Source organism: Falco peregrinus, chromosome 2 (assembly GCF_023634155.1).
Source record: "Falco peregrinus isolate bFalPer1 chromosome 2, bFalPer1.pri, whole genome shotgun sequence".
Lineage (NCBI taxonomy): Eukaryota > Metazoa > Chordata > Aves > Falconiformes > Falconidae > Falco > Falco peregrinus.
In genome coordinates, this window is record NC_073722.1 from 100,565,017 (window position 1) to 100,589,878 (window position 24,862).

General features: G+C 61.2%; 1 protein-coding gene across 16 annotated transcripts; it reads right to left on the bottom strand.

The window, feature by feature from the left end:
• Positions 1–300: 300 nt before the first annotated feature.
• ELN (elastin) lies at positions 301–24,423 on the bottom strand. Of its 16 annotated transcripts, none has more exons than XM_055797377.1 (35): positions 24,264–24,423; positions 17,417–17,470; positions 16,920–16,946; positions 16,718–16,750; positions 15,445–15,489; positions 14,715–14,807; positions 14,232–14,291; positions 14,054–14,119; positions 13,922–13,969; positions 12,690–12,761; positions 12,422–12,448; positions 12,142–12,213; positions 9,152–9,178; positions 8,623–8,691; positions 8,300–8,344; positions 8,081–8,161; positions 7,925–7,984; positions 6,905–7,009; positions 6,762–6,812; positions 5,205–5,336; positions 5,070–5,123; positions 4,807–4,929; positions 4,636–4,695; positions 3,934–4,056; positions 3,665–3,718; positions 3,301–3,435; positions 3,082–3,129; positions 2,616–2,657; positions 2,367–2,426; positions 1,892–1,933; positions 1,767–1,811; positions 1,461–1,502; positions 1,218–1,247; positions 1,049–1,099; positions 301–935 (listed from the first exon to the last, which is right to left on the bottom strand). In XM_055797377.1, the coding sequence occupies exons 1-35, from the start codon at positions 24,340–24,342 to the stop codon at positions 886–888; spliced, it is 2,205 nt and encodes a 734-aa protein (XP_055653352.1). In that variant the 5' UTR covers positions 24,343–24,423; the 3' UTR covers positions 301–885. The 16 variants fall into 16 exon arrangements, 15 of the variants coding, with proteins under 15 accessions (XP_055653352.1, XP_027640550.1, XP_055653351.1 ...); XM_027784749.2 differs by having other exon boundaries at positions 1,767–1,793; positions 9,137–9,178; XM_055797376.1 differs by having other exon boundaries at positions 9,137–9,178.
• Positions 24,424–24,862: the final 439 nt, after the last annotated feature.

The window sequence follows — 24,862 nt, forward strand, 5'->3', positions numbered from 1 at the left end:
CACCCCCAGGCTGTCACTGTGGGACAGGACATGGCTGTCCCCCTTACCCCCAGGCCATCACCATGGGACAGGGCACAGACCTTCTCCTGGGTCCCCAAGCTGTCCCCTCGCCCACCCACTGTGTCCCAGGGCTGTGACCATGCAGTGGGCCACACCACATCCCTGGACCAAGGACCCAGTGCATCCCCAGGCTCAGGCAGACCCATGGGCACAGGACATGGCGCAGTGCCACCCACTGGCCTGGGTCACCTGTCACTGCCACCACCACAGAGGGGTCAGGGACACAGAAGAGAGCCAGAGTCCTTTAAAAACTTGTCCTTTATTAGTCTGTTGGAAGCGAGTCCCTCCGTATAGGGCGTCCTACCCAGTTATAGCAAAGTGAGTAACATGACAGGACAGAGCCCCTCCTGCCTGCGCCCCCCCCAGGCCGGGGGGAGTGTGGGGACTGGCTGGGGTGGGGGGAGGCCAGGCCGATGGGGACATCCCTCCCTGCCGCTGGGACCCCCTTCCCTCCCTCCCTCCAATGTGAGGTACGCCTCATCCTGCCCCCTCCCCCTGTGGGGTCAACTCTGGGGCTGGGGGGGGGCGGGGGCTGTGACACCCCACGACCCTCCCAAATCCCGCAGGGAGCGATAGCACCAAGGGGGACAGCTGCTCCCCGCAGTTTATTCCGCACTCCCTGCCGGGACAGAGGGGCTGGCAGGGGGACAGGTGCTGCCAGAGGCACGGGGTCCCTCCTGGGAATGTGGGACCGGGAATGGCCCCGCGATGGGAGTGGGGGTCCAGGGTTTTGGGGAGGGGGGGTGTCTCAGCTTTGCTTGGGATGTACATTCTGGACCATGCAGTAGCACCAAAGTTCATGAGGTCATCAGTGATGGTGAGTGGTTACTTCCGCTTCCTCCCGCAGTACTTCCCTTGTGCGCAGCCCACGCCACCTGGGGGGGATGCACAGGGTGAGCCCCCCCCTGCACCCCCCGAACCTCTCGGTGGGGGGCGGGGTGCAGGAGCCGGCCCCAGGAGGTGGGAGTCACTAGGCGGCAGCACTTACCTCTAAAGCCCAGGGCACCAAGAGCTCCTCCGAAGGGCTTGGGGGGCTTCCCTGTAGGGGGGAGGCAGAGCAGGGTGAGTGGGACCCCCACCCCACTTGGCTGCTGGGTGCTGGGGAGATATGCAACCCCCACCCCAAAAAATGCCCGACTTGGGGGATGGACACTCACCACCGAATCCCAGCTGGCCAGCGACCCCACCTGAAAGGAGAGCAAAGCCCTCAGCACTCAGCCGGGACCCACATTGCTCTGCCCCGCAACCCCCAGCCAAGCACCCCCGGATCAGCTCCCTGGGTCCCCCCCCAGGCCACGGCCATGTCCCCATGTTCCATGGGCTGTGCATGTCTCCGTGAATCAGCCAGGGAGCAAGATGCGCCCCAGGTGTGTGCCAAGGTGCCGAGCTGGGTATGGTACCTGGAAATATCGGTGATACGCCGAAGCCGGGAACTCCAGCTCCTGGGGAAAAAGCAACAGCCAGTGACAGCCTGTGACAGCAGTGCTACCCTAGCCCTGCCTAGCTGGGGACATTCTGGCTGAGGACCCTTCCTCACTGCAGGGACAGCTCCTGCAAAAGCCCCTGTCTGCACCATGGCACCCGTCTGGCTTCAGGGTGCCCTCCCGGACAGTGTCGTGCCCAGCAGGGGACGGCAGCAGAGTGGGGACAGCAAGCGGGGATGAGCACAGCATGGTAAGGGACATGCTCCCACCCCAGCCCCAAACCTGGCTGCAGCCCCCCAGCACCAAAACCTGTGGAATGGGAGAGCCCTGATAAGGACAGGCAGTTTGGGGACAGGGATGGGGGTCACCGCTCCAGATCCCCAGCCAGAACAGCCCCTGCTCCTTACCTGGCTTGGGAGGTTTCCCAACAGCTCCTGGATACAAGATCCCTGTGTCAGAGAGGGGCATCAGTGCAGACCCCATTGGGGCTCGCTGCCCCGTGGGCTGCAGCCAGACTCTGCTATGAGCCCAGAGGGTCCCCAGGCAGGAACCAGCATCTCCACATGTTGGGGACAATGTACAGTACCGTGCCCTGTCCCCATGGCATGGGCAATGCTGGTGCTATGGCCCTCAGTACCTGCTGGGTGATGGCATTCCTTTCTGATCATACCCCGGGAGCAGGGCAGGCAGCGGACACAAGATGGGGCACAGGGCACAGTGACAGTGTGGGGTGGGACTGCGCCGCCACTGGAGCAGACAAAAGCAACCCTGCATCCCCTACATCCTCTCTCCTTTTTGGCACTCTGCTAGCATGCTACTGCCACTCCGCTCCCTGCACCCCAGCCCTTGGAAGTCCTGATGCTAAGGGCCAGCATCACTCACCAGCACCGAGCCCACCGACTCCAAGGCCACCAGCTCCAAGCCCACCGACTCCAAGGCCACCTATGAGGGGGATCCTGGGTGAGCACCAGTGAGGACGGGCAGCATCATCTATAGATCTGTGATCTACTCCTCACCCAGCGCCACATGTGGCTGTCCTTCCTCGGGCAGCCTCACTCCCCCCAGCTTTGGCAGAGCATCCCTCTGCCTGCACATCCCCACTGCCTGGGCTCAGCTCCCACCAGCACCTACCTGGGATGCCGCCGACTCCTGGGACTCCAGCCCCGGGAACACCTGCCAGAGAGAGCCCATTAACCCCCGTCCCCCCGCAGCCTGGCACCAACAGCTCGGGGCACCCTCAGCCAGTTCTCAACCCGCTGGGGTGGCCCTGACACCCATCCTGGGTGTCGCTGGCATCCATCTCACATCACCCAGACCAAGGAGACCCAGAGGGGACTCACCCCCCTGCACGATGCATTGCTGCAGGGAATGCACAGTGGGAGAAAAATGTCCTCAGCAAGTCCACAGGAGGGGGCCCTGGTGGTACTTTGCACCCATGGGTGACAACACGCCACCTCCCACACTTGGCCCACCCTCCACCAGGGCACCAGGGGGCACACAGGGGACATGAAGCAAGGCCAGCACCCCAACAGCCACATGAGGAAGATGGCCAGTGACTACCCACATGGACATGGGGCAGCATGACAGAGCTACGTACCAAATTTGGGAGGTTTAGCACCAGGCTGCACTCCTACTTGGGGGATGCCTGCAAAGCAAATGGGGACACCACGGTTAGGACAGTCACCCCTGCACCCCTTCCATGTGCCACTACCCCCCATCCCACCTGCATCCCTCCACATAGCTTGGTGACTTTTAGCATCCCCAGCGATTGCTGTCCCCAAGCAGGTCCCCGACTAGGGTGTGATGAAGCACCTACCTGCCCCAGGGAGGATGCCAGTGCCGGGTACCCCCACACCCGGCACCAGCCCGGGCACAACACCAACGCCAGGCGTCACTCCTGGCACTCCAGCAACACCAGGCACCCCACCTGGCACCCCTCCAACACCAGCACCTGTGGAGAGAGGGTGTGAGGCAGCATGGGGGTGATCCCTGTGTGATGTTCATACTCCTGTGGCATGATCTGTCTGTTGTGGAGTGCCCACCACTGAAGGCCCCCAGCTCCCCCCGGACCAGTCTGTGCCACAGCAGGGCTCACAGGGAGACCCCAGATGCCTACTGGGCAGGTAGAGCTGCCTGCTGTGGGCTGAGCCGTGAGCAACGGGCTTCTCTGGCCAACTCACCAAATTTGGCTGCCTTTGCTGCTGCTTTTGCTGCTGCGGCTGGACCTCCGACCCCTGAACAGACACAGCAAGAGGGGTTCAGTGTTTCTCGGTGGGTCCTCTCCAGCAGCGCTGGACAGACCCCATCCCTCCCACCTTGTCTGCATTCCCCAAGGGATGGCCATGAGTTACTGGAGACCACCAAGATCCTCCTCATGCTTGTCCTGCACCAGATCTGCCCCTGCCCCAGCCAGCCTGCCACCACCACCCACCTTCCTCCTCCTCCTCACCTGGGACACCTCCAACACCAGGTGCCAGGCCACCCACTCCAGGTGCCAGGCCACCTACACCAGGAGCCAGGCCACCCACGCCGGGAGCCAGGCCACCCACGCCGGGAGCCAGGCCACCTGCTCCTGCAAGGAGAGAGGGAAGGATTTGGGCTTCAGCTCAGGAAGAGAGATGGTGGAAGGAGCCTCCTGAAAAGGCATGGCAGGCTGGGGTGGGTGGATGGATAGGATGGGATGGATGGGATGGATGGATGGATGGATGGATAAACAATGAGGTGGATGGATGCTGGGGTGGCTGGCTGGATGTGGAGTGGATAGGTGAGTGGATGGATGGGTGGATGGTGAGATGGATGGATGGATTCAGGTATGGATGGATGGACAGCTGAGTGGACCGATGGATATTGATGTAACCATTTGGCGATGGGATGGGTGGGTCTTCTATGGGAGGGTAGATGGAGTAATGTATGAGAAGTTATATGGAGAGTGAACTTAGGATTCTCCATGCAGACCAGCTCTCTGGAGAGCACCCCCTGACACAGCCAGGGCCTCACTCCACATAGAGCCCTGCGGAGAGCTCACCCCTCGCCCCAGCCCATCGGGATCCCATGCAGTGCCGGGCCTCATCCCTGGCAAGGGGAGCAGCCTGGGGTGAGGAGGCAGTAGGAGACAGGACATATGGGATAACCCGGAGAGACCCTGGCTTACCGTACTTGGCTGCTTTGGCGGCTGCTTTGGCAGCAGCAGCAGCTGCTGGACCTCCGACACCTGTGGGAGAGGGAGCGCATGAGGGGCAGTGATGGACCATGATGGCCATGTCAGTACCCTTCAATCAGCACATCTGGGGACATCCCAAGCATCCCTTAGACACCATCTCACCTGGTATGCCTCCGACTCCAGGCACCAGACCAGGCACGCCGACACCAGGCACACCAACTCCGGGCACGCCAACTCCAGGCACACCGACACCGGGCACACCGACACCGGGCACACGCCCTGCACCTACAGGGAGGTTCAGGGATGTGGCCAAGCAGGCAGGCTCTGTAGGCAGGGGCCCTGCTGACCACCCCGCCATCCACAGAGCCAGCGGTGCCCCGCACCCTGCAAGCATCCCTCCCTGGGAAAGGATGACAGTGACTCACCGTACGCTGCGGCTTTTGCTGCAGCCTTCGCCGCAGCTGCTTCTGGGCCACCCACTATGGGGACAGAAGGAAGAGAGTCAGGGGAGCGGCGAGGCCACGACCACCCCATCGGCTCATGCCAGCCTATCCACTCACCTCCAACACCAGGCACCACGCCAGGAACCCCAGCCACACCAGGCACACCAGGTACACCAGGCACACCGGGGACACCAGGGATGCCAGGAACACCAGGGACACCACCGATGCCAGGGACACCTACACCAGCTCCTGCAGGCAACAAGAGGGAAGAAGTTAGATCTCGTCACAGCAACAGCTGAAAGGTGAGACCTCATCATAGTCTGCTCTTGTCACCATGGCATGGTGAGAAGAGCACCCCACCACCTCATCACAGGAGAGATGCACAGCGGTGCAAGGGAGGGACTGGTCCCACATCTCCCAAAAGGCCCCAGCAAGGATGGGAAATCTGCTGTTGTAAGAGAGAGGCTGGGAAGTCACCAGCACAGTGGACCATGATGATCCTCATCATCACAGAGGGCTCCAGATGGTCCTTATCATGGGGACATCAAGCCTTGCAGCCAGACAGGCCATAGAGAAGAAATGGCTGATGGTCTCCAGTAGCTGCCTGGAACAGCTGAGTGCCCTGGGTACTGGCCAGACTGGGAAGCTGCCCAGGAAGTGACAGCCTTGACCTGCTGGCACTTGTTATTGCCACAGGGACAAGCATCAGGTCACTTTTGGAAGGGCTGAGTGCCAGACGCATTGTCCTCATGGCCTCCTGCTCAGCAGGTGCCTGGCACCCCAGCACAGAGCACACACTCATTAACTTGTCACTGCCAAGTTTCTCCCTAAATCCCATCCTTTCCTGGGCACGTAGTGGGGGTTTTTTATACATGATGTATAAGAGAAATAGAAGAAATGGCCGGCAACAGCTTAGCCCCCGAAGGAAAGTAGCCATCAAGCATGGCTGCTCCCAGGGGACTCCCAAGCCTCTGCAGTATTGATGCAATATCATCATACATGCCTGGAACCTGGCATGTAACCTCTGGCACTGCCTTTTGGAGCAGCACATGGATCCTCCAGCCCTGCATGGAGCCTCAGGGCCCTTCCTCCTCTCTGTGCCAGGGCTCCCAGCTTCGTTGCTGCTTGGCCACATCCCTCACTCTGCTGGATACTGGAGCTCCCTTGGGTGTGGTTATGCCTGCTGGGCATCTGGGTCTTGCTAGACCCAAGTCAGATGCACTTCGTGGATCCCACCAGGTTTTTGGAAGGCAGTGACCCTGGGCAGGGGTCCCTCTGCCAGGGATCTCTGCCCACTTGGGCAGCGAGGCTGAGCCTGCAAGTACCAGACCCTGGGTCAGGTGTGCTGCCAGGAAAAGGGATTTCATACAAAACCCAAGAATTCAGACAAAGTCCCAAGACACAAGTTTGGTCTCGTCCATTCACCTCCATGAAGCAGCCTGCAAAAACCCCATGGAGGGAGAAGGTACTGCTCTGGGGGTGAAGCCAAGCCTGGGTGCAGCAGCTGGGAGCTGGGCTGGGTGCACCCAGTCCCCAGATACCTCCCCATAATGCCATCAGGAGTGATCCCCAGGCGACACCCGCCTGCCTGGGGCACCCTGGGTGCCACGGGTGGAGAGGGTCAGCAAGGGTCCCCGGGGAGCTGTTTGGGAGCTCCCTGAGCACAGCACATACCGTACTTAGCTGCCTTTGCTGCTGCTGCCGCTGCTGCCGGCGTCCCGACTCCTATGGACAAGGGAGAGACAGACCCTCAGCCACCAGTCCCTGTGCCTGTTGCAAAGCCAGGCAGTGGGGACAGGGCTCCTGGGAACAGTTACCTGCCACCCCGGGGACACCTCCAACACCAGGCACCAAGCCGGGGACACCGCCAACGCCGGGTATGAGGCCTGGGACACCGCCAACCCCAGGCACCACCCCTGGTCCTGGAGGGAAGCAGAGCAGTGAGACACGCACACCCCAGAACACCCCATGCCACTGGTGAGGACATGGTCTCCCCTGGTGTCATGGCAGGCTCCCAGGCATCTGGCTTTGAGGTGGGCTCCCCACACCTCCCAAACCAGCTGTGCAGGGGACCTGGGATGTGCCCAGGATTGGGCTTCTCAGCTCCCTACACCCAACCCAGGGGTCTGGAGCCCACCCAGTCACCCAGGAGCTTGAGGACCCCAAGGTCTCACAAGGCCATGGTTGTAAATCCCAGCTGCTCCTGGGACTGACACATTTCCTTTTCATGCTCCAATGAGTGGTTATTTGCTACTTGTTTTTCTCCTGCAAAACAGCCCATGAGGGGAGCAGCAAATGCAAGGTCTGCATCACCAAGTGCATCCCTCCACTAACAAATGATGGGTCGTCACAGAGGCCATTTCCCTGGACTCCCTGCCAGAGCCCAGCACAGAAAAATCACATCTCTTATGGAGAAACCATGCACGATGGGGATGTACTGCCCCCGCGTCAGGCTGCTGCATTGCAAGGTGGCCCAGCCAGCCCCACAGACATCACTGAAAAAACTGCTTTTTGCAAACCAGGCTTTTGATCTCCCAACAGGCTGCTGGAAGCTGCCCCCAAGGGGTTAAAGCCTCTCTGCAGCCCTGGAGAGGTTTTGCACCTTGCTGCCTTCCAGAAGAGTGGCTTTCCATTGCCCCAGGCTCCAGCAAGTAGCTGATGATGCTGGGGCTGAGGGCTGGGACTGGGACAGCAGCCCAGGAGATGGGGCAGAGGGTGGAGGGGCAGGTGGCGAAGCTGTGCAGCCCCAGCACCAATGTACAGCTCTTCCGTGCCCTGAAAGCAAGCTTGGCCCCTCAGGCAGCTGCAGCATGTATCTGAGACAGCAGGGAACTCACCAAACGCTCCTGCCTTTGCTGCTGCCTTTGCCGCTGCTGCTGCTGCTGCTGGCCCTCCAACTGCCAGGGTAGTGGTAGAGAGTCAGAGGTGTGGGAAGGGGGAGATGACCCTCCCTCATCCCCAGGGTCAAGGGTCAAGCCCTGCTGTCACCTCACCTCCAGCTCCTGGGACCACACCGACACCAGGTACCACTCCACCGACTCCCGGGATGCCAGCCCCAGGTAGGACACCGGCTCCTGCAGCAGTGGAAATCATAACCATCAGTTCGGTGATGCGGGGACACGAGCAGCATCCCCACAGCCTGGGAGGGAGGGAGGGAGCAGATGCCCTTCTGGAGAGATGGGGGATGGGTGTGCCCACGGAGGGTGACTTACCATACTTCGCTGCTGCTTTTGCTGCTGCTGCCTGTGCTCCGACTCCTGGGGAGGGATATGGGCAGCCACTGAGGTTCTGAGACTGTTCCCACCTCAGCTCCCCCATCCCACCGGGACCCTGGGGCCTGGCCCCTCCTGTCAGCATCCACCCCCTTTCCTTTAGGAGGTGATGCCCCCTCCAGGCTGTCCCTGGGGTGACACGGCCACCCTGGGCCACCAGACAGCTGGGCAGTGCCCAACATCCCATCCAAGGACTGGCAAAGTGACCAACGGTGCTCAGTCCCCCCGCCACGCCTGTGCCAGTCTCCACCCTGGGAGCGTACCTGTTCCAGTGGGGTACCCTGCCTTTCCTCCTGCCCCGATGCCAGCTCCTATCCCGCCGGGCCCGAAGCCTGCAATCACAAACAGAAAGGCAAAGACAGGTCAGGCACTGGCCTGAGGCAGGGGGATGAGGCAGATGGAGCCACTCTCAGCCCAAAAGGATCTCCTCTGTCTCTGGCATCAAGAGGTGTGGAGGGGGATGCCAGCTCCCCCCTAGTTGAGATGCCAGTTCAAACATCCCTGCCTGGAGTTGGCCACAGCTCAGGACATGTCCCAGCAGAAAGCCAGCCAGCCAGCCAGCTGCTGCTGGTGCCACAGCATGCCTGCGGGTTAACAGCTCCCAGCCCCCTGGCGCAGGGTGCCAGGAGAGCCGATTGCTCCCAGCCGGGTCCACAGGCATCACAGGCATCCCTGAGGGACCACCTCACCCTAGGAGCGGGATGCCCCTCATACACGGCAGCAGTCAGCAGAGCCATGAGGAGCTACAACCGCGGAGCAAGGGCTACAAGCACTCACCGTAGGGCAGCTTACCAGTGCTGTAGGGCAATCCATAGCCACCTGGAGAGGAGAGAAGGTGGCGGGTTAGCACTTGGCTGCCGGTGGCTGTGCCCCCTCTGCCCTGCGGTGTAGCCCCTCTCTGCCAGCTGTCTGTGCAGCACCAGCCCTCAAGGCTCCTTCCGTTGGGATAGTAAATGCTCCCAGATACAAACCCCCATGATGGAGCCAAGCCAGGGGGTGCTCTTCTCCATCACCTCGGAAGCAGCGTCTCCATAAAGAGCTACACACTCCCAGCCCCGTGCCGAGGGCTGTGGTGCCCAAAGCCAGTTTTGCAGCAGCCTCTCGTGACCCTGCTTCAGCAGGGGGTCCCCTGGGAGCCCTGCGGCAAGAGCTGTACCCAGCTGTCTGCACCGTCGCCAGCTCCAAATTAAAGGTTTTAATTGGAATCAGGGCTTGGGAGCCTCTGCTGAAACGTGACCTCATTAGGAGGTCTGCACGAAGGGACAAGGAGGGATTACAAGTGGGAACATCGCAGCCAGGGAAATAAATGTCTCCTTGTGAAAGAGCAGGATCCCACCACTCAGGACAACATGGAGATGCTCGTGACACGGCGGGGACCATGCACTTGGGAGCCAGCAGCATCAAGCTCCCATCACTGCTGGCAGTAGTATGAGGAGGAGTGATGGGCTGCCACATCCCCGATGGGGACAGCTTGAGCAGCATGTAGAGCAAGCCCTCCCACTGGAGGGGGTTGCACGCAGGGCAGGGATGCAACTGCCTGTGGCCAGGACGGGATTGCTCATGGCAAAGCATCTCTTTGGGCACGGGACACTATCCCCACCCACCAGCCAGCACGTGGGGACCAGATTTCCCTTCACCCTGCCAGCCTGACCCACCATGTCCCACGCCAGCGCAGCATTGCTGGAAGATGGGGGCTTTCCAGGCTGCAGTAGCCTTGAACTGTGCCGGGTATCCCCTGCCTTGGGGACCCCCCCTTGTTGCAGCACCTCATCAGCTCCTTGCTCACCCCAAAGCTGCAGAAGAGCTCAGCACTGGGTGACACTGTGGAGGTGACTCCAGGGGTCAAAAGCCAAGCCCTTGGGTCTCCAAGGGTTCTGCCAAGTCCAAGCCCAGCTCCCCAGCAGCTCCAGATGGAGGAGAGAGCAGCCTCCGCCCCAGGGCTGTGCCACCATCCTGCGCTGGCACAGGATGCCACCAGCACTCCTGGAGGGGCTCAGGGCTGATGGGGGCACTGGCTGGCGTGGAAAGGGCTTCACACAGACTGATGCCACCCAGCACAGCCAGGCAGTGGGGAGCAGTCCCCATCCCCATGGCATTGGGTGGGACCCTGATTTCAGCCACAGCTTCAGGCTGTGGCCCCAGGGCCACCTCCTGAGCACAGAGCAGGAGATGGCTGGGGCATTTGGAGCAAATCATCCAAAAAGGAGACTTTCCTGAAAATGTTATTTTCCCTGCTGTCCCCTCGTCCCCTCTCAGCCCAGTCTTACTGTGGCTACAGTGCAGAGGATGCAGGACTGTGTGACAGCCCCTGGGTCCATCCACAGCATCAAAGCCAGCCCAGTATGTCCCTGCACTGCCAGCTCCAAGCCCCCAGAGGTGACAAACTGCCATCTCCCAGCACCCTGGGAAGAACCAGGGTGCCAGGAAGTACCCAGCAGCTGAAACCACAGCTGGAGATACCACTGTCCTGCTGTTCCCCACAAGAGCTGTAACGTACCGATGGTGCTCCCTGGCCAAGGGATTTATTTAACGAAGGTTCCCCATAAAGTGGGTCAGCCAGCAGCAGCGTCCTGTCCGGGCTGCAGGCCACTGGTGGGGCCGCCACGGGATGAAGCCAGGCACGGCCGTGCCATGTGCCGGCAGTTTGCTCTCCGCACCAGGCACCCCATGAAAGGCAGTCTGGGGTTGGGCTGCAGCAGGGAGGCCAGACAGTATCCGATGGCAGCAGGGCCGAGTCGCCCTAATGAGTGCAACTCTGCCTCCACGGGAGGAAGCTGATGTGGGCCAAGCATTTCTGCTGTCATTTGTGGCCACGGGCCCCGGCAGGGGGAAGCCAGCAGAGCTGCTGGGGCCAGCGCCCATGACGGCATGGGACCTGCTCCCTGGGGGTGGGCTCCCACTGCCAAGGCTTTTCTGCCTGCAGCAATTTGTTTTGGCAAGTGGGAAAATACTCGTGGATCTAATCACTTCCCAGCACCCCAGGAGTGTGAGATGGAGGCCCCTGCCCAGACCTGGCTGCCCTCCTCTTTGGGAATGCTCTTGGGACCAGCAAGCTGGCAGCATGGCCCTTGGAGGGCACAGCACCCGGTTCTGGCTGCCTGGCACTGTCCATCCTGGCACTGTCCCTGTGTGGGCACGGCTGGCTGGGGAATGGGCAGAGCTGGCATCCAGCACAGGGCTGGGGGATGGATGTCCCTGGAGCAGCCCAGCCTAGGAAAGGGTGCTGAGCACCCCCAGGCTTCCCTGGGCAGGCAGTGGGGAGAGACACTTGTCTGGATCTTCATCCCCACTGCCTGCCTGCTGTTGGTAGCCTTGGCTAGACCTCCCTGAGCCAGGACTTTTGGCCCAGGTGAATGCCCAGCAATGCCTGGCACAACTTCTGGAGCCACAGAAAGCAAACAGTCCCTGCAAGGGCTGTGCCTCATGCCAGGTGGAGCTGGCAGGGACAGCCTGGGGTGGCCTGGCCCAAAGCATGTCCCCAGAACACACTCTTTCCTACCTTACAACAGCTGGAGAGAGGCATAGCATCATCCTCACAGGCTGGGGGCAAGGCCAGCAGCAGCATCCAGGCAGCTGCCCACGGGGCTGCGATAGGCAGGGCTGCTGCTGAACACACCTGCCCAGTGTCCCTTGCCCTGTCCTGTGGTCCCAGGGCAAGCACCAGCACTGCCAGGTCCAGGGGACCCGGGGGCACCACGTCTTAGCCCTGGGGAACAGCAGGTCCATCTCCTGGCATTGCTGGGGGTCCTTCACCCCTAGCCCCGTTGGCTGTGGCAGCTTACCTGGGAGCTTAGGAGCTTTGATGGGATACCCCAGAGGGACACCAGGCTGCTGACCTCCAAAACCTCCCAGTCCTGCAAAGCCAACAGCAGACTCTCACCTGGAGCCCGCACCCAGGCTGCCACCAGTCCTTGCGAGAGGGGAGCGCCCCAGGGCACCCCGGGAGAGGACAGCAGGTGGCTTGGGAAGCCCTGAGGCATCTTCTGGTGTGTGGAGGCCATGGCTGTGATGAACAGGCTTGGAAAGGAAGAGAAGGACGGGCGAGAGAGACAGGACACTCACCAGGGATTCCTGCGAAGGCTCCTGCTCCTAGGCAGAAACACAAAGGCACCCACATGAGCCAAGGCTGGTTTCTGGGGTCCAAACTAATCTGAGTGGGCTGCATGGGCTCAGCTGGAGGTCAGCTTTGCTCACCCATGTGCCCTGTGGGGCTGCAACCCCAAAGGATGGGCTGGGGCCAGCCCCAGCAGGATGGGGATGAGGGCAGAGCTGGAGCCAGTCCTGCATGTGCCCTCCACCCCAGTGTCTCCAGGCGATCGAGGGGACCTACCTGGACCTTTTGGCTTGACTCCAGCACCTGTGGGTACTCCAGGCAGCACCCCTACACCAGGGAAGCGGACACCTGCAGCAGAGACCGGAGAGGCCAGGTGAGCACAGTGGGACATTGTGGGGTTGCTGGTACCCAAGCCCCCTGCACCCAGCTCCCAAACCCTTGTCACCCATCTCTGGCTCAGCACTAACCCTTGTACCCTGGGACAAGGTACCCTCATCCCCCAGGGGCTTGCTGGGTCCCCCCTATGCCAGCCTCCCCGCACTCCCCGGGCAGAGCTGCTGGAGAAGGGTTTGCTCCTGGGACTGCCTGTGCTTTACAAGGCAGGGGGCAGGCTGCCGACACAGGAGCTCAAGGTGCCTGCAGGGTATATGGCACCCATGAGTGAGTCCCACTCGTGACCACAAAGCACCAGCCCATGCCATGGTATAGCCAAGCCCAGGCATTGCTCTCTGCCCCAGTGATGTGCACTGCTTCGTGCATGCTGGGGCTCTTTGGGGAGTGGGAGGGTCCTGTCCGCTGAGCCCTGACCCTCCAGGGGCAACAGGCAGTGCTTTGGCCTTGCAGTCATTTGGGTTGGGTTTTTGAGTTTGGGGTGGGGTTTTTTTGTTTGGGGTTTTTTTTTTTTTTTTACTTTTTACAAATGTCTTTCATTATAACTCACATGTTTTCAGACACGGAAAAGACATTCCTGACCAGCAACACACTTCTCCTTCTGACGATGTCGAAACATCTTTTTTTCACAAGTTTTCCTCCCCCAAATTACTTTGCAGTGAGGAATTCCTCTCCCCCCTCTGCCACCTCCTCCCCCTCCTTCCCATGCTGCCTTTGGCTGGGCAAGCCAGCCCCGGTGGTCTGTGCCAGCTCCTCTCCCAGAGCTGATGCCGCCTGCTCCTGTGGAGCTTGGCATAAGGCCCCTAGAGATGCCGGGTCCCCCTGCCTTTGGCATGGTGGAAATGTCACTATGGCCCCAGGGAAAGGGTTTGGAAACTGCAGGGTGCAGCAGTGATGGGGCAGGCAGGGCGTTAGGCAGGCAGGCAGCATGGGGCTGCTTGCAGCCTTCTGCAGGACAGGGTGCTCTGCCTGTGTGGGCAGGGCAGGCAGGAGTGGTGTTATAATGCCCAGGGTGCAGCTGGCCACAAGGCTACCAACTCAAACCGGGGTGCTGGCACCAGTTGAGGACACCCTCAGAGGTCGAGGTGCTGCCAGTGGGGTGGGGACCCCCAGCTCACCTGCACCAGGGAGCACGCCACCTGGGAAAGCTCCAGGAATCCCAGCACCTGCCAGGCAAGAGAAAGACGGGGATGAGCACGCAGCCAGAGCCATTCCCCGCCCTGGCCCCAGCTTTGGGGCCGTGCACCTACCTGGTACTTTGGGGGGTTTCCCTGCTGCACCAACCCCGGGCTGCACCCCGCCCGGTACCACTGCACCTGCAGGCAGCAGAGACCCCTGAGCCCCAGGCACCGGCTCCTGCCCACCCTGGCAGGCATGGGGACAAGTCTGCCCCAGGACTGGCTATGCTGGACAAGGGGTATTTCCTACCTGTGGAGACCCCGAGGCCACCAGGACCACCAACTCCACCCACGCCACCAATGCCAGCACCTGGAGGCATTGGGAAGAGGAGTGCACCAGTGTGAGATGCCACTGCTGGGCTATGGGTGGCCGGAGTGATGCCAAAGGAAGGGACAAGCTCAGGGCAGCTCTTGGGGGCAAAGGGGACACCCTGAGGCAGTACCAGGGATAAGTCCCCCAGACCTGGGCACAGAGACCAGGCAGCTCAGTGCTCTCTGCTCCTGAGGGCTCAGGTTTGGCCAATGTCATTTTCCTGGCACACCAAGATGTGCTAGGGTCCCTCCAAATTGGTGGGGATCCCCACAAAAGCAGACCCTCCCACTTACAGCCCCCCAGTTCCATGGGGAAAGCTCTCCTAAACCAGGCTTCCAGGGAACACCAGGAGTCCCTGGGGGCTGCCCGAGCCCCAGTGTTGCCTGGCCCAGCATTGCATCAGACACCCCCAGCACTCACCAGCTTTTGCAGCAGCCTTGAGCGCAGCAGCAGAGGCAGCGCCTGGGAAGACGCCCCCAGGAAAGGCACCTCCAGGAAAGAGACCCGCAGCACCTGTGGGAAGAATAACCAGCATGAGCATCCCCAAAAAGCAGCTGGCAAGAAGGTAACCTGCCCTCCATGCCGGCCATAGTGGGTGCAAGGAATGGTGAGCCATGGGGGGCTGTGCAGCAGTGCCAGGGCTGGCGTTGAGCTGGGCAAGGCAGGGGTTAGCAGGCACTGCCCTGTCCTGCACCAACTTCTCCCTGCATCCCCTCAAATACCTGCTCTGATCCACATCCTACCCATCACCAGCTGTGCTAGCACCACCCAGGGCACCCTGTGGTGTCATCAGCTGCTGCAGACTCCCGGGTCCCTGCCAACTGGTTCACGTGGCAGGCTGGCCAGCTGTGTGCAGGCACTGTCCCTCTGCTTGCAGACCCCGTGGGGACCCCAGGTCCCTCCTTGCCTATTGCTGGTTGGGGTCACCCAGCCACAGTTGATGTCATGATGCTGGGAGACCACAGGGCTTCCTGTTGGCAGCTGCCAGTCCCTCGGGTCTGGGAAGGGTGCCCAGCCCAGATGGGACCCACCAGGCAGGCTACAAAGAGCACCCAATGGAGACAAGCCACATGCTGTCCCCAAGGTATTTCTCTGGGGACATCACCCTGGGGACAGCCCAGAGCATGGGCAGCCAGTGGTCTGTGCTCACCTGGCTGCAGGCCAAGTGGGCCGAGTCCCCCGAGGCCTCCGACCCCTGGAAAGAGAAGTGGGATGAGGTACGGTGGGGGGGACAGCCAGGGCCAGACGAGCAGGAGCATCCTGTTGCACCAGGTCCCCCTGGGACAGGAGCATGCCTCCGGGCTGGGCACCGGGAAGGGTGACAAACATGCCTGCCAGCATCCAGTGCCAGCATCCAGGTCCCCCATCCCATCCCTTTCTGCCTCGCCCATCCCCCCACCCTGCCTGGCCACGAGGGGACTAGCCGAAATGTTTATGGCTGAGGAATGAGCCCCTCTGGCTCGGGCCAGCGCTGCCTTCCAACATCTGGGGCTAATCAGTCCTGGCTCCCTCCAGGCGCAAATTCCAGTGCCTTTGGCTCGGGGCACAGACACTGCTCCGGCTGGGGCTTCACAGCCGCGCCGCGGTTGGTTTTAATTATGCCGAAATAAAGGGCCTTGTTTTTCTTTCCACGAGCTGAAATCTGAGTAAACGGAGGTTGCCGGCCCCCGCCTCGGGCTGGCGCTCCCGCCGCGCAGACAAGCCGGCTCGGGGGGCCGGGGGGATGCAGCATGCCCCTACCCTGGGGCGCCGCGGGTACCCCTGGGCTGGGCAGGGAGGGGAGACCCTGGTCTCCACCTAAAAGAGCATCTGTCCCTGGGCCTTGGTAGGCATGAGGCATCTCTGTTGGTATCAGATTTGCCCCCCTGTACATTCAGTCCCTGCTGCCCCAGCACCTCCCCACCATGCCCCAGGCTCAGTGCCCTTGGGCTGTGCATCCTCCTGCTAAGCATCTCGTCTCTCTCCCGGTGACGGCCCCTCTCACCCCCTCATTTCTAGGCCAGACAAACCCCAGCGTCGGCTGCAGGAGCCCCAGCAAAAGCTGCTCAGCCACGAACACAGGCAGGCAGAGGTGCTGCCAGCTTCCCACAGACATGGGCTCCCAGTGGGGCTGAGTGAGTGTTGCCTGGCTTTACATCGTCCTGAGGAGCTTTGGCACAGGTTTGCAGGCAGCAAGCACCCCAAAAGGGAAGTCTGTGGGGGCTGAAGGGGAGAAGGGAGTGCGCCAAAGCAGGGCATGAGGGAGGAAGGCTCCCCTGTGGCTATGGGGGCTTGGCAGGGGTTAGTGTGGCCAGGCAGTGCAGAAAGTGGTGGTGGGGTCCCCTTGGCCGTGTGGGAGAAACATGAGGGCAACAGGGGTCAGGAAATATCCTGTCCACTGGCATGGCCAGAGATGGCAAGAGCACCAAGGAAAGGCTTTTTACCTGGTTTGAGAGGTTTTCCTCCAGCCCCAAGTCCTAAGGGAGAACATGTGGAGAGGGGTCAGAGCCACCCTTCCTCTGAGCATCCTGCAAGATGGGGCCAGCCTCGTGGCAGACCCCCTGCTCACCACAAGGCAGCTCTTCGGGGGGTGCTGCCCCCCTCCCCGTCCTTGCACACCTTGGGCAAAGGGGTATCAGCACTCACCTGCTCCCAAACCTCCAACCCCAGCACCTGCAAGCAACAGCACAGTCTTAGCACCCATCCCTGTGAGCACCCACCACCCATCCACCCACGCCAGGCTCCCAGGGGTCCATGGGGAGGCAGAGAGGGTCACAAGGGGATGGGGCACCTCCCCGCCCCAGGATGCCCCCAAGCTTTTGGCTGAAACATCGGGGACAGGCTGTGACCTCTGAGCACCTCCCATGGCCAGGGCTGGGAAAGGTGTAGGTGCCAGCCCTGGGCTAGTGACACCCAGTGTAAGCCTGGCACTGCCACCAGTTCTGTCCCCATGCCATGAGGCTGGCATTAGTGCAGCCACCCAGGGCTGAGCAGCCAAACAGTGTGTCCCCATGGCCCCTGATCCTGGCTGGCAGGTCCCCAGCCCTCCATGCTGGCTCAGAGGCACCCAGGGACCACCCAGGCATCTGCCCCATCCCCGCAAGCCAGGTGATGTCCCCCCAACACTGCCTGGACCCCTTTACCTGGGAAAAAGCCTGCTCCTGGCACTCCCCCTCCAGGGATAGCACCAGGGACCCCTGCAAGAAGAGACAATAATCATTAAAATCTCCCCAGGGATCCAAGTCTATCCAGCAGGTCAGGGAGCTGCTCTCTGCAGGTGGGGGTGGGATGCAGAGCCCTGGGCAGGGCTCAAAGGCAGGTTCCTGCCTTTTCTTGCACACCACAGTTTCCCCAGTATGATAGTGGTGACGGGGCTTAGAGGTGCCCCAACTGGGAGCCGGAGAGGACATCTTGGTGGAGATGTCAGCAGGACTTGGTCCTGCATGGGACAGAGGGACACAGGGGTGGTATGGAGTGAGGCTAGCTGGTGTCCAGCTCTGCTTCCCAAAACCTGTCCTGTACCACCAGTGCCATCTCCATCACCTCCAGCTTCACATGGCTCTGGAGGACAGGTCCAGGCATGGTCATGCATGACAGGGTGAGGCTGTCCCAGTTCATGCCCACAGCCCTCACTGGTCCCAGTCAATCCTGAGCATGCTTGGCTGTGGCTGCCCCATGCCCACGCTGCCTGCCCTGCCTTGCCTTACCTGCTGAGCTGCCAGCTGGAAGAGCCAGATCAGGCCAGCAGGACTGCTGTTGGACTGGGAGGACAGTGCTGACACCCAACCACCTGCATGCCTCTGCCCATCTCTGCAAAGCTAACTGCCCAGATCCCACCAATTTCCAGGACATCTGGAGCTCATGCTCAGACACCACAGCAATGTTTTTTGGCTCATTTGGACCCTGGCAAAGGTGTGTCTTCTGCAGACCACCAGGCAGCCATCTCCTCGGTGGTCGCCCCTGCTCCATCAGGGCTATGGATGGGGTGGCAGCTTACAGGAGGGTTGGCAGCAAAAGGAGGCTGCAAGGCAGAGGGATGCTCCGATTCCCGCTGGAGCATGTTTTTGACACTGGGGGAGTTGCCATGGGGTTTGCAGTGGGATTTGCAGGACAGCTGGCAGTGCTTGCAGTGAGGCTGGCAGGTAGATTTGGGGGTTGCCAGAGGCAAGTGCAGCACTGCCATGGCCAGCAACCCCAAGGCAAGCTGCACCCAGCTCTCCTGCCACCTCTGGGCAGAGGGGATGGAGTTCAGGGTGGACAGGCACTGGGGACCCTGTGGTGACATGGCTGGGACCTGAGAACCTGCTGCCCTGCTCTGAGGCTTAGCACCTCAGTGAGGGTTGGGGGACCCAACACACCCCCAAGAGCTGGGTGCGTGCAGTGGCACAGCCCTGGCCACACCATCACAGCCTGTGTGGTGCCCTGGGACTGAGCAGGGCAGCCAGTGCAGGCAGGTGCCAGATAGGTGGCAGAGCTGGCATGCCAGGGAGGGGGGCACATTGTGCTGCACATCTCCATCTCAGATGTGGTGCAAACTCTGGAGTCCCCTCTTGCTGTGCTCCTTAGCACCCTGCTTCACCCCGACATTTGCCCACTGCAACATGCCAGGGATGAGGCTGTCCCCTCAGCCCTGCTCACCTGTGTCCCCCACCACCCAGGGCACCTGTGATGGACCCCCAGCCCAGCCGCACAGAGACTCAGTGCTAGGATGCACCCACACGTGTGTCAGGACACATACAAGGGGGATGTCTGGCTCTGCGTGCACAGGAGAAGTTGGGACACATGCATTGGCAGGACACACACCCACAAACCCATCGGCAGAGGACCTGTGCCGGGACACATCACACAGCCCCCATATGCCCCAGTGATGCCAAAGAGTGGGGCTCAGCCCTGTGCCCCAAAAAAACACCTCCCAGGGCCTTGTTGGGGCTGGAGGTCGAATCCGTCCCTGGAGCAGCTGATATCCCCTGCAGTGGAGGGGACACGTGCTCGGTCATCGCTCAGGCCAGCCAGCTCACCCCTCTGGCACAGCACAGCCCAGCCCGGCTGCCAGCCAGGGGTTTATGGAGCAGCTCATTTTCCCCACACATTCCCACACCCACCCCACACCCACCCCACCACCCCCAGCTTGGAAACACAAATCCCAACTTCTTGCCTGTTTCCAAACAAACTCTGAGCAAGCGTCCACATATCGCCTGCCCTCCCCAACCCACCCTGCTGGGAGGGGATGCCCCACTGCCGCTGGGAGCGAGAGCCGGCAGGATGGCCAGGATCCGGCTAGGAACCCCATGCCCGGGGCCAGTGACTTTCCCCCACCAAGCAGGAGGGTCCCTGCTGTGCTTAGCCAGGCCAGGTCCCTAGTGCTGGGGTGACACCAGGCAACTGGGGACCCAGGCTGAGGTCCCCTATCCCTCTGTCCTGCTGTGCCAGTGCTGCCTGGCAGAGACCTCTGGGGAAGCTGGGACAAGGCACAATGGCTTTTAGCCTTCCTGGGCTGTGTGGGGACCCTAGAAAGGTCCAAGTGACACTCCAGGTGACATATGCCTGCAGCCACAGCTGCCCTTCATTGTTGTCACCCTCCTGGACACTGTAGACCCTGGCAGGGGGCTCCCACTGTGGTGCCACTGTTACTTCCCCCTCCCTCGGCATCCCTCAAACACCATCCCAGGGCCAAGGTGCTGTGCTCATCTGCACCTTTTGGAGGATCACAGGGGATGTGCTGGTTCATCAACCATCTCCATGCCCAGATCAGGAGGCAGAGGCGATCAGCAAGTCCTGGCAGGAGCCGGGATGGCTGGGGGCAGCGGGATGGCTGGGCTGCGGATGCCATGCGGCTCTGGGGAGGTGAGGTTTTCTCTCAGGAGCATTGCAGGAGGCTGTTCCCTCCCTTGCCACTCTCCCTGACCAGCTCTGCTGCCAAACATGGCCAGCTCTGGACTTCCCTTGAAGCTCTTTTACAAACTGCTGTGGTGCTGGCAAAGCCGGACTCATCCCAGTGGGGAGGGAGTGCCCGTATCTCAGCTTGGGGTCTGCTCCCCGGTGTGGGCACTGCCAGGGGGCACAGGGCTCTCTGACCTGCTCTGCTCTCCAGCTGAGGACCAGCAGCCAAATTCACCCCAGCACCACCAGTCCCACCCATCGGCAGCACCACCGCAGCTCAGGTGCTGATAGCAGCCACCACGGCCTCCCTGAGGTCACACTGGGCTGTGGCCATTGCTCTCCAGCCAGTCCCTATCCTTCCTCAGCCTCATCATTCATCACCCAGCCCTCTCCTTCCTTGGGGCCGGAGCCCATAGCCTAGCTCCGCTCTGCTACCCGGTGAGGCATACCCCCTTCAGCCTTTCCATCTCGCATTCCTTTGGCACATCAGGGAAGGGGAAACTGAGCCACGAGCCTCCCAGCACTGAAGGAGCTCTGTGCTGCCTCTGTCCCTGCTCCAAGCCTGCAGGACTCCAGGAAGGGGGGTTTCTCCTGTCTCCCAGCTTTTCTCCTGGGCTGTAAGACTGCAGAGCACAGGGCTGGCCCTCAGCACCCCAGCACTCCCCCTGGGGATGCCTTCTCAAGCCAGAGGCAGGAGAATTTGCAACCCATATGTGGTAGGGTGTGCCAGCTGTGGTAGAGTTTGGCACTTGGAGATACTCAGGTTCTGGTGTGGAATAGGATCCGGTGTTTATAGGAACTAGACTTTTTTTCACATAGCTCTGTACCACAGGTCACTCTGCACTGTTCTGTCTGCACTACCTGTGCTGTTTCAGATTGACCACTGTTTGCATCATCAGCATCATTTCTACCTACACCACTGCTTGCAGCTTCCTTTACAAGCCAGAAATACATGTTTTCTCTATTCGACAGCTTTCAAGACCAAGACCAGGCTGGAGAATCCACTGCAGGACATGAGCTCACACCCTCACCAGGCAGCCAAACCTTGTACCTCACCATCCTCCCTGCACTTTGTGGGCAACCACTCCTGGAGGAGGTTTATTATGTAACCACCACAGATATTTCCCCTCTTCCCTCACACCACTGGTGTTTTTCTTTCTTGGGAGAATCAGTTCTGGAAACAGCAGTCTCCAAGCAACTTTGAAGCTGTGTTGCATCCCAGCCCGAGCTCTCTGGTAGCAGCTCAGGGGGAAGCAGGAGGGGCTGCTGTCGAGAGCCTGGCTCCTCTCCAGCCCCCTCAAGCATTCAGCTTTCATCTCTGAGTGCTGGCGGACAAGCTGCACCCTGCAAGTTGTTTGCAGAGGGAGCAACCCCAGCAGGCCAGTGACTTGGGGAGGTACTCAGCTGGGAAGGGGAGATGCCATCCCAGCCCCACAACTGGCACTACTGGCCCTGGGGCACACAGGGGACTCTGGGTGTCCTCAGAGGGTCTTCATGGTACCCAGGCTGGGATGCCAGCACACCTGGTGCCAGCCTCTTTGCACCCACTCAAGCTGCCTGCTGTGGTCCCAGAGCCTGCAGGGCTGGGACCTGTGTCCCTCTTGTTCCCCCTGGGAGTGTCGCTCCTGCAGGATTCCCTGTGCTCCAGCACAGGAAGCACTGAGGGATGGATGGAAGCACTGAGGGACAGATGTCCCACTACAAATGCGGGGACATGCTGCACTTAGAAACACACAGCAGCTTTCCCAGGCAGCAGCCTGGATCCAGCCATGCACATCCCCACAGTGCCCAGTACAACTCTGCTGAGCAACATGGGATGATCCTGACTTGCTGCTGGGAGCTTACCGACTACTGCCAACTGCTGCAAGTCTGGGGCTCAGCCCCTTGACACTGCTCTCAGGGGGACAGTCTGTGTGTGCAGGGGTCCTTTTTCCCCCTCGACCCTGGGATGTCTCAAGGGTCCCCTTCCTGCCAGGCTGGTTTGCAGCTGCACTGGCAGCAGGTGCCGGAGGATGCTGCCCTGAGCCCTCTCCAGGCTGGGTGCACCCCACGGCACCTTGGCATCCCACACACACTGTGCCCCTGGCTGTGCCTCTGTCCCATCTCAGTCCCCGAGGGTTGGCAGGGCAAGGAGCATGGCTCAGCCCGCCCAACGCCATGCAGTACATCAGGCTGAAGAGATACTAGTCATTTCTCCATTGGGGAAGCATTTTCTGGTGTCCCCATCAGCACTGGGAGCATTTCCAGGGCCAGGGCCACCTCCTCTGTGAGCTGCTTCCCAAACCAGCAAACACCCCTGGAGACTGAGCCAGGGAATGGAGTGGGGCCGCCAGTCCCAAACTGCTCAAAAACTGCTGCAGGATCTCGCCCAGAGCCCGAAGTCCTCATGAGACTGTCCCAGCTGGCCACTGCTTGAGAGCTGGGGAGCAAAGCCACCGTGGTTCAGGAAGCCAACAGAGAACATCACTGCCTGAGATGGAGAGTGCCCAGGACTAAGATGCATCCCACCAAGCACCTTGACCCTGAGCTGTAGCTACCCAAGATCAGGCACTGAACAGCAGCTTGGCTTTAAAGGCAGCTGCCTGGCCTGGCACCACTCTGAGGTCACACTGCCTGCACAGCCAGGGTCAGACCAGCCCATGGTAAGGGTCATTGGAGCCCACCACAGCAGGACAGAGCAGGGAGCTGCAGGGCACTGGCAGATGGAGCTGCTGGCTGCAGAGCCCTAAGGGCTCTGCCCTGGGCAGGAGTAGCCCAGCCTGAAGCTGCCTGATGCCACACGCAGCCCTGGCACTGCCCTCCCCTGTCCACAGGGTCCTGCCCCCTCCCCTCCTCTGGTCCTTGGTCCTCTCTGGCTGACAAGCCTCACACAACAGCTCTGGCACCAACCCCATCACTGATGGTAGCTCTGCCCATCACACACTCTCCATGGCATGACACAGGGCGAGCACTGCCTGGCTCTCTGGAGGTGGCTGTCCCATCCCTGACCATGCTGTCCCCATCTCGCAGACCCTTGCCCTGTTTGGCCAGTGCAGCAGGCCATAAATCTGTTCTCAGAGCTGCTCTCCCCACCTCTGTGCATGCTCATGTCCTGACCACAAGACGCAAGCCGTCTGGTGGGCAGGCACCTGCTGCGCTGGCGGCTCCAGCTTTGTCACGCGGTGCCGTGGGATGTGCACAACTGTGCTGGCTTTTGCCTCCCCGCCCCAGCAGCGAGTTTGCTGCATGTGCATGTGCTGGGGTGTGACACAGCCCCTGTCACTGCCCGCCAGTGAGCCATGACCTGTGCCATGCACTGGTGGATGGACCTGACAATGGTGACATCAGTGCAGGGAGGATGGTACAGGGGCCACCCCAGGCACCCAGAGCGATTTGGGTGGGTCGAGCTGCTCTGCAGCTGCACCAGCCCAGCAGGCTGTGTCTCGGCCACACACTGCGCAGCAGCTTGCACACATTGACTGCGGGACGCACACACCCCCCCACTGCCCCTCCAGCTCACACCGCCACCGCAGAGAGGGGGGTGACAGGTGTCAGGTCCCCTGGCCCCTCACACTTATGTTCCCCATGGCAGCTTGGCAGCTACCCCCAGCTGCATGTGCTCTGCCTGCATGTCCCCAAGCCCCTTGTGTCCCTGAGCTTCTCATGGCCCTGACCCTCTTGTGTCCTCAAGCTTTGCGTGTCCCTGAGCCTCTCATATCCCCAAGCCCCTAGAGTCCTGCATGTCCCCGAGCCTCTCGCCAGGATGCAGCACCTCATAGCCTCCCCCTGACAAGTGCTTCATGCAAGCGGTGCCAGTCCCGGGCTGCCCGGTGTCACCCTCCTTGGTGACATTCCCCCCCACCCGGGCACGGTACATGCGGCTGGGGGGCAAAGAACCCCCCGGGGTGGTGGCACCCTGGGGACTGCCCTCCCACCCTCGAGGACGTCCCCAAGGCAGGGCAGGGGGGTTGCCTGTCCCTGCTCAGGGACATACAGCCGCGGCAGGCGTGGGGTTGCCCGGGGGGCTGCAAGGGGGGCAGCGGCCGATCCGTGGCCCTCGTGGAGGGTCCCCGCAAGCAGGGGGAAAGCACGGGCCGGGGCTAAGGGGGAAGGAGCCTTTTCTTTCCTTACCTCCTTGCTGAGTAGCCGGGAGGATGGAGAAGAGGAGGAGGACTCCGGGAAGGAGGGGTGCAGCTGCCTGCCTTGCCATCTCTTGAAGCAATGCCCCCGTGCTCCTGCAGGCAGTGTGTTTTATCCCAGAGCTGCTTAATTGTTGCTTCCAAGGATGCGAGGGGAAGGGGGGGGGGGGGGGGGGCGTTGGAAGGAGGGAGGGGAAAAGAGGAGGGAGAAGCGGGGAGAGAGGCTCAGGACACTACGTCATGAGGAAAGGGCAAGCACACACAAGCCTCTCCAGCCGATTGGGCTGGCTCAGTGGTTATTTTTTTTTTCCCCTTCCCACCCCCAATCCCCCGCTTTTTTTTTTTTTTTCTAATTCCTCTCCTTTGCTGCTCTTTCCAATCCGGGCGCGCCCCTGCCAAAGCAGCCGGGAGCAGGGGAGCTGCCAAGGCGGGCTGCGGCGGGTGCAGGGGCGGGCTGCGCCCCCGCCAATGGGCCGCTCCCACCCCCCACCCCCCGCCTGGCAGCGGGGAGGGGGTCGGTGCCCAGGCTGGCACGGGGGGGCTGGCATCCCGGGTGGCACCGGGCAGAGGCGAGAGCCGGCTGGGTGAAGG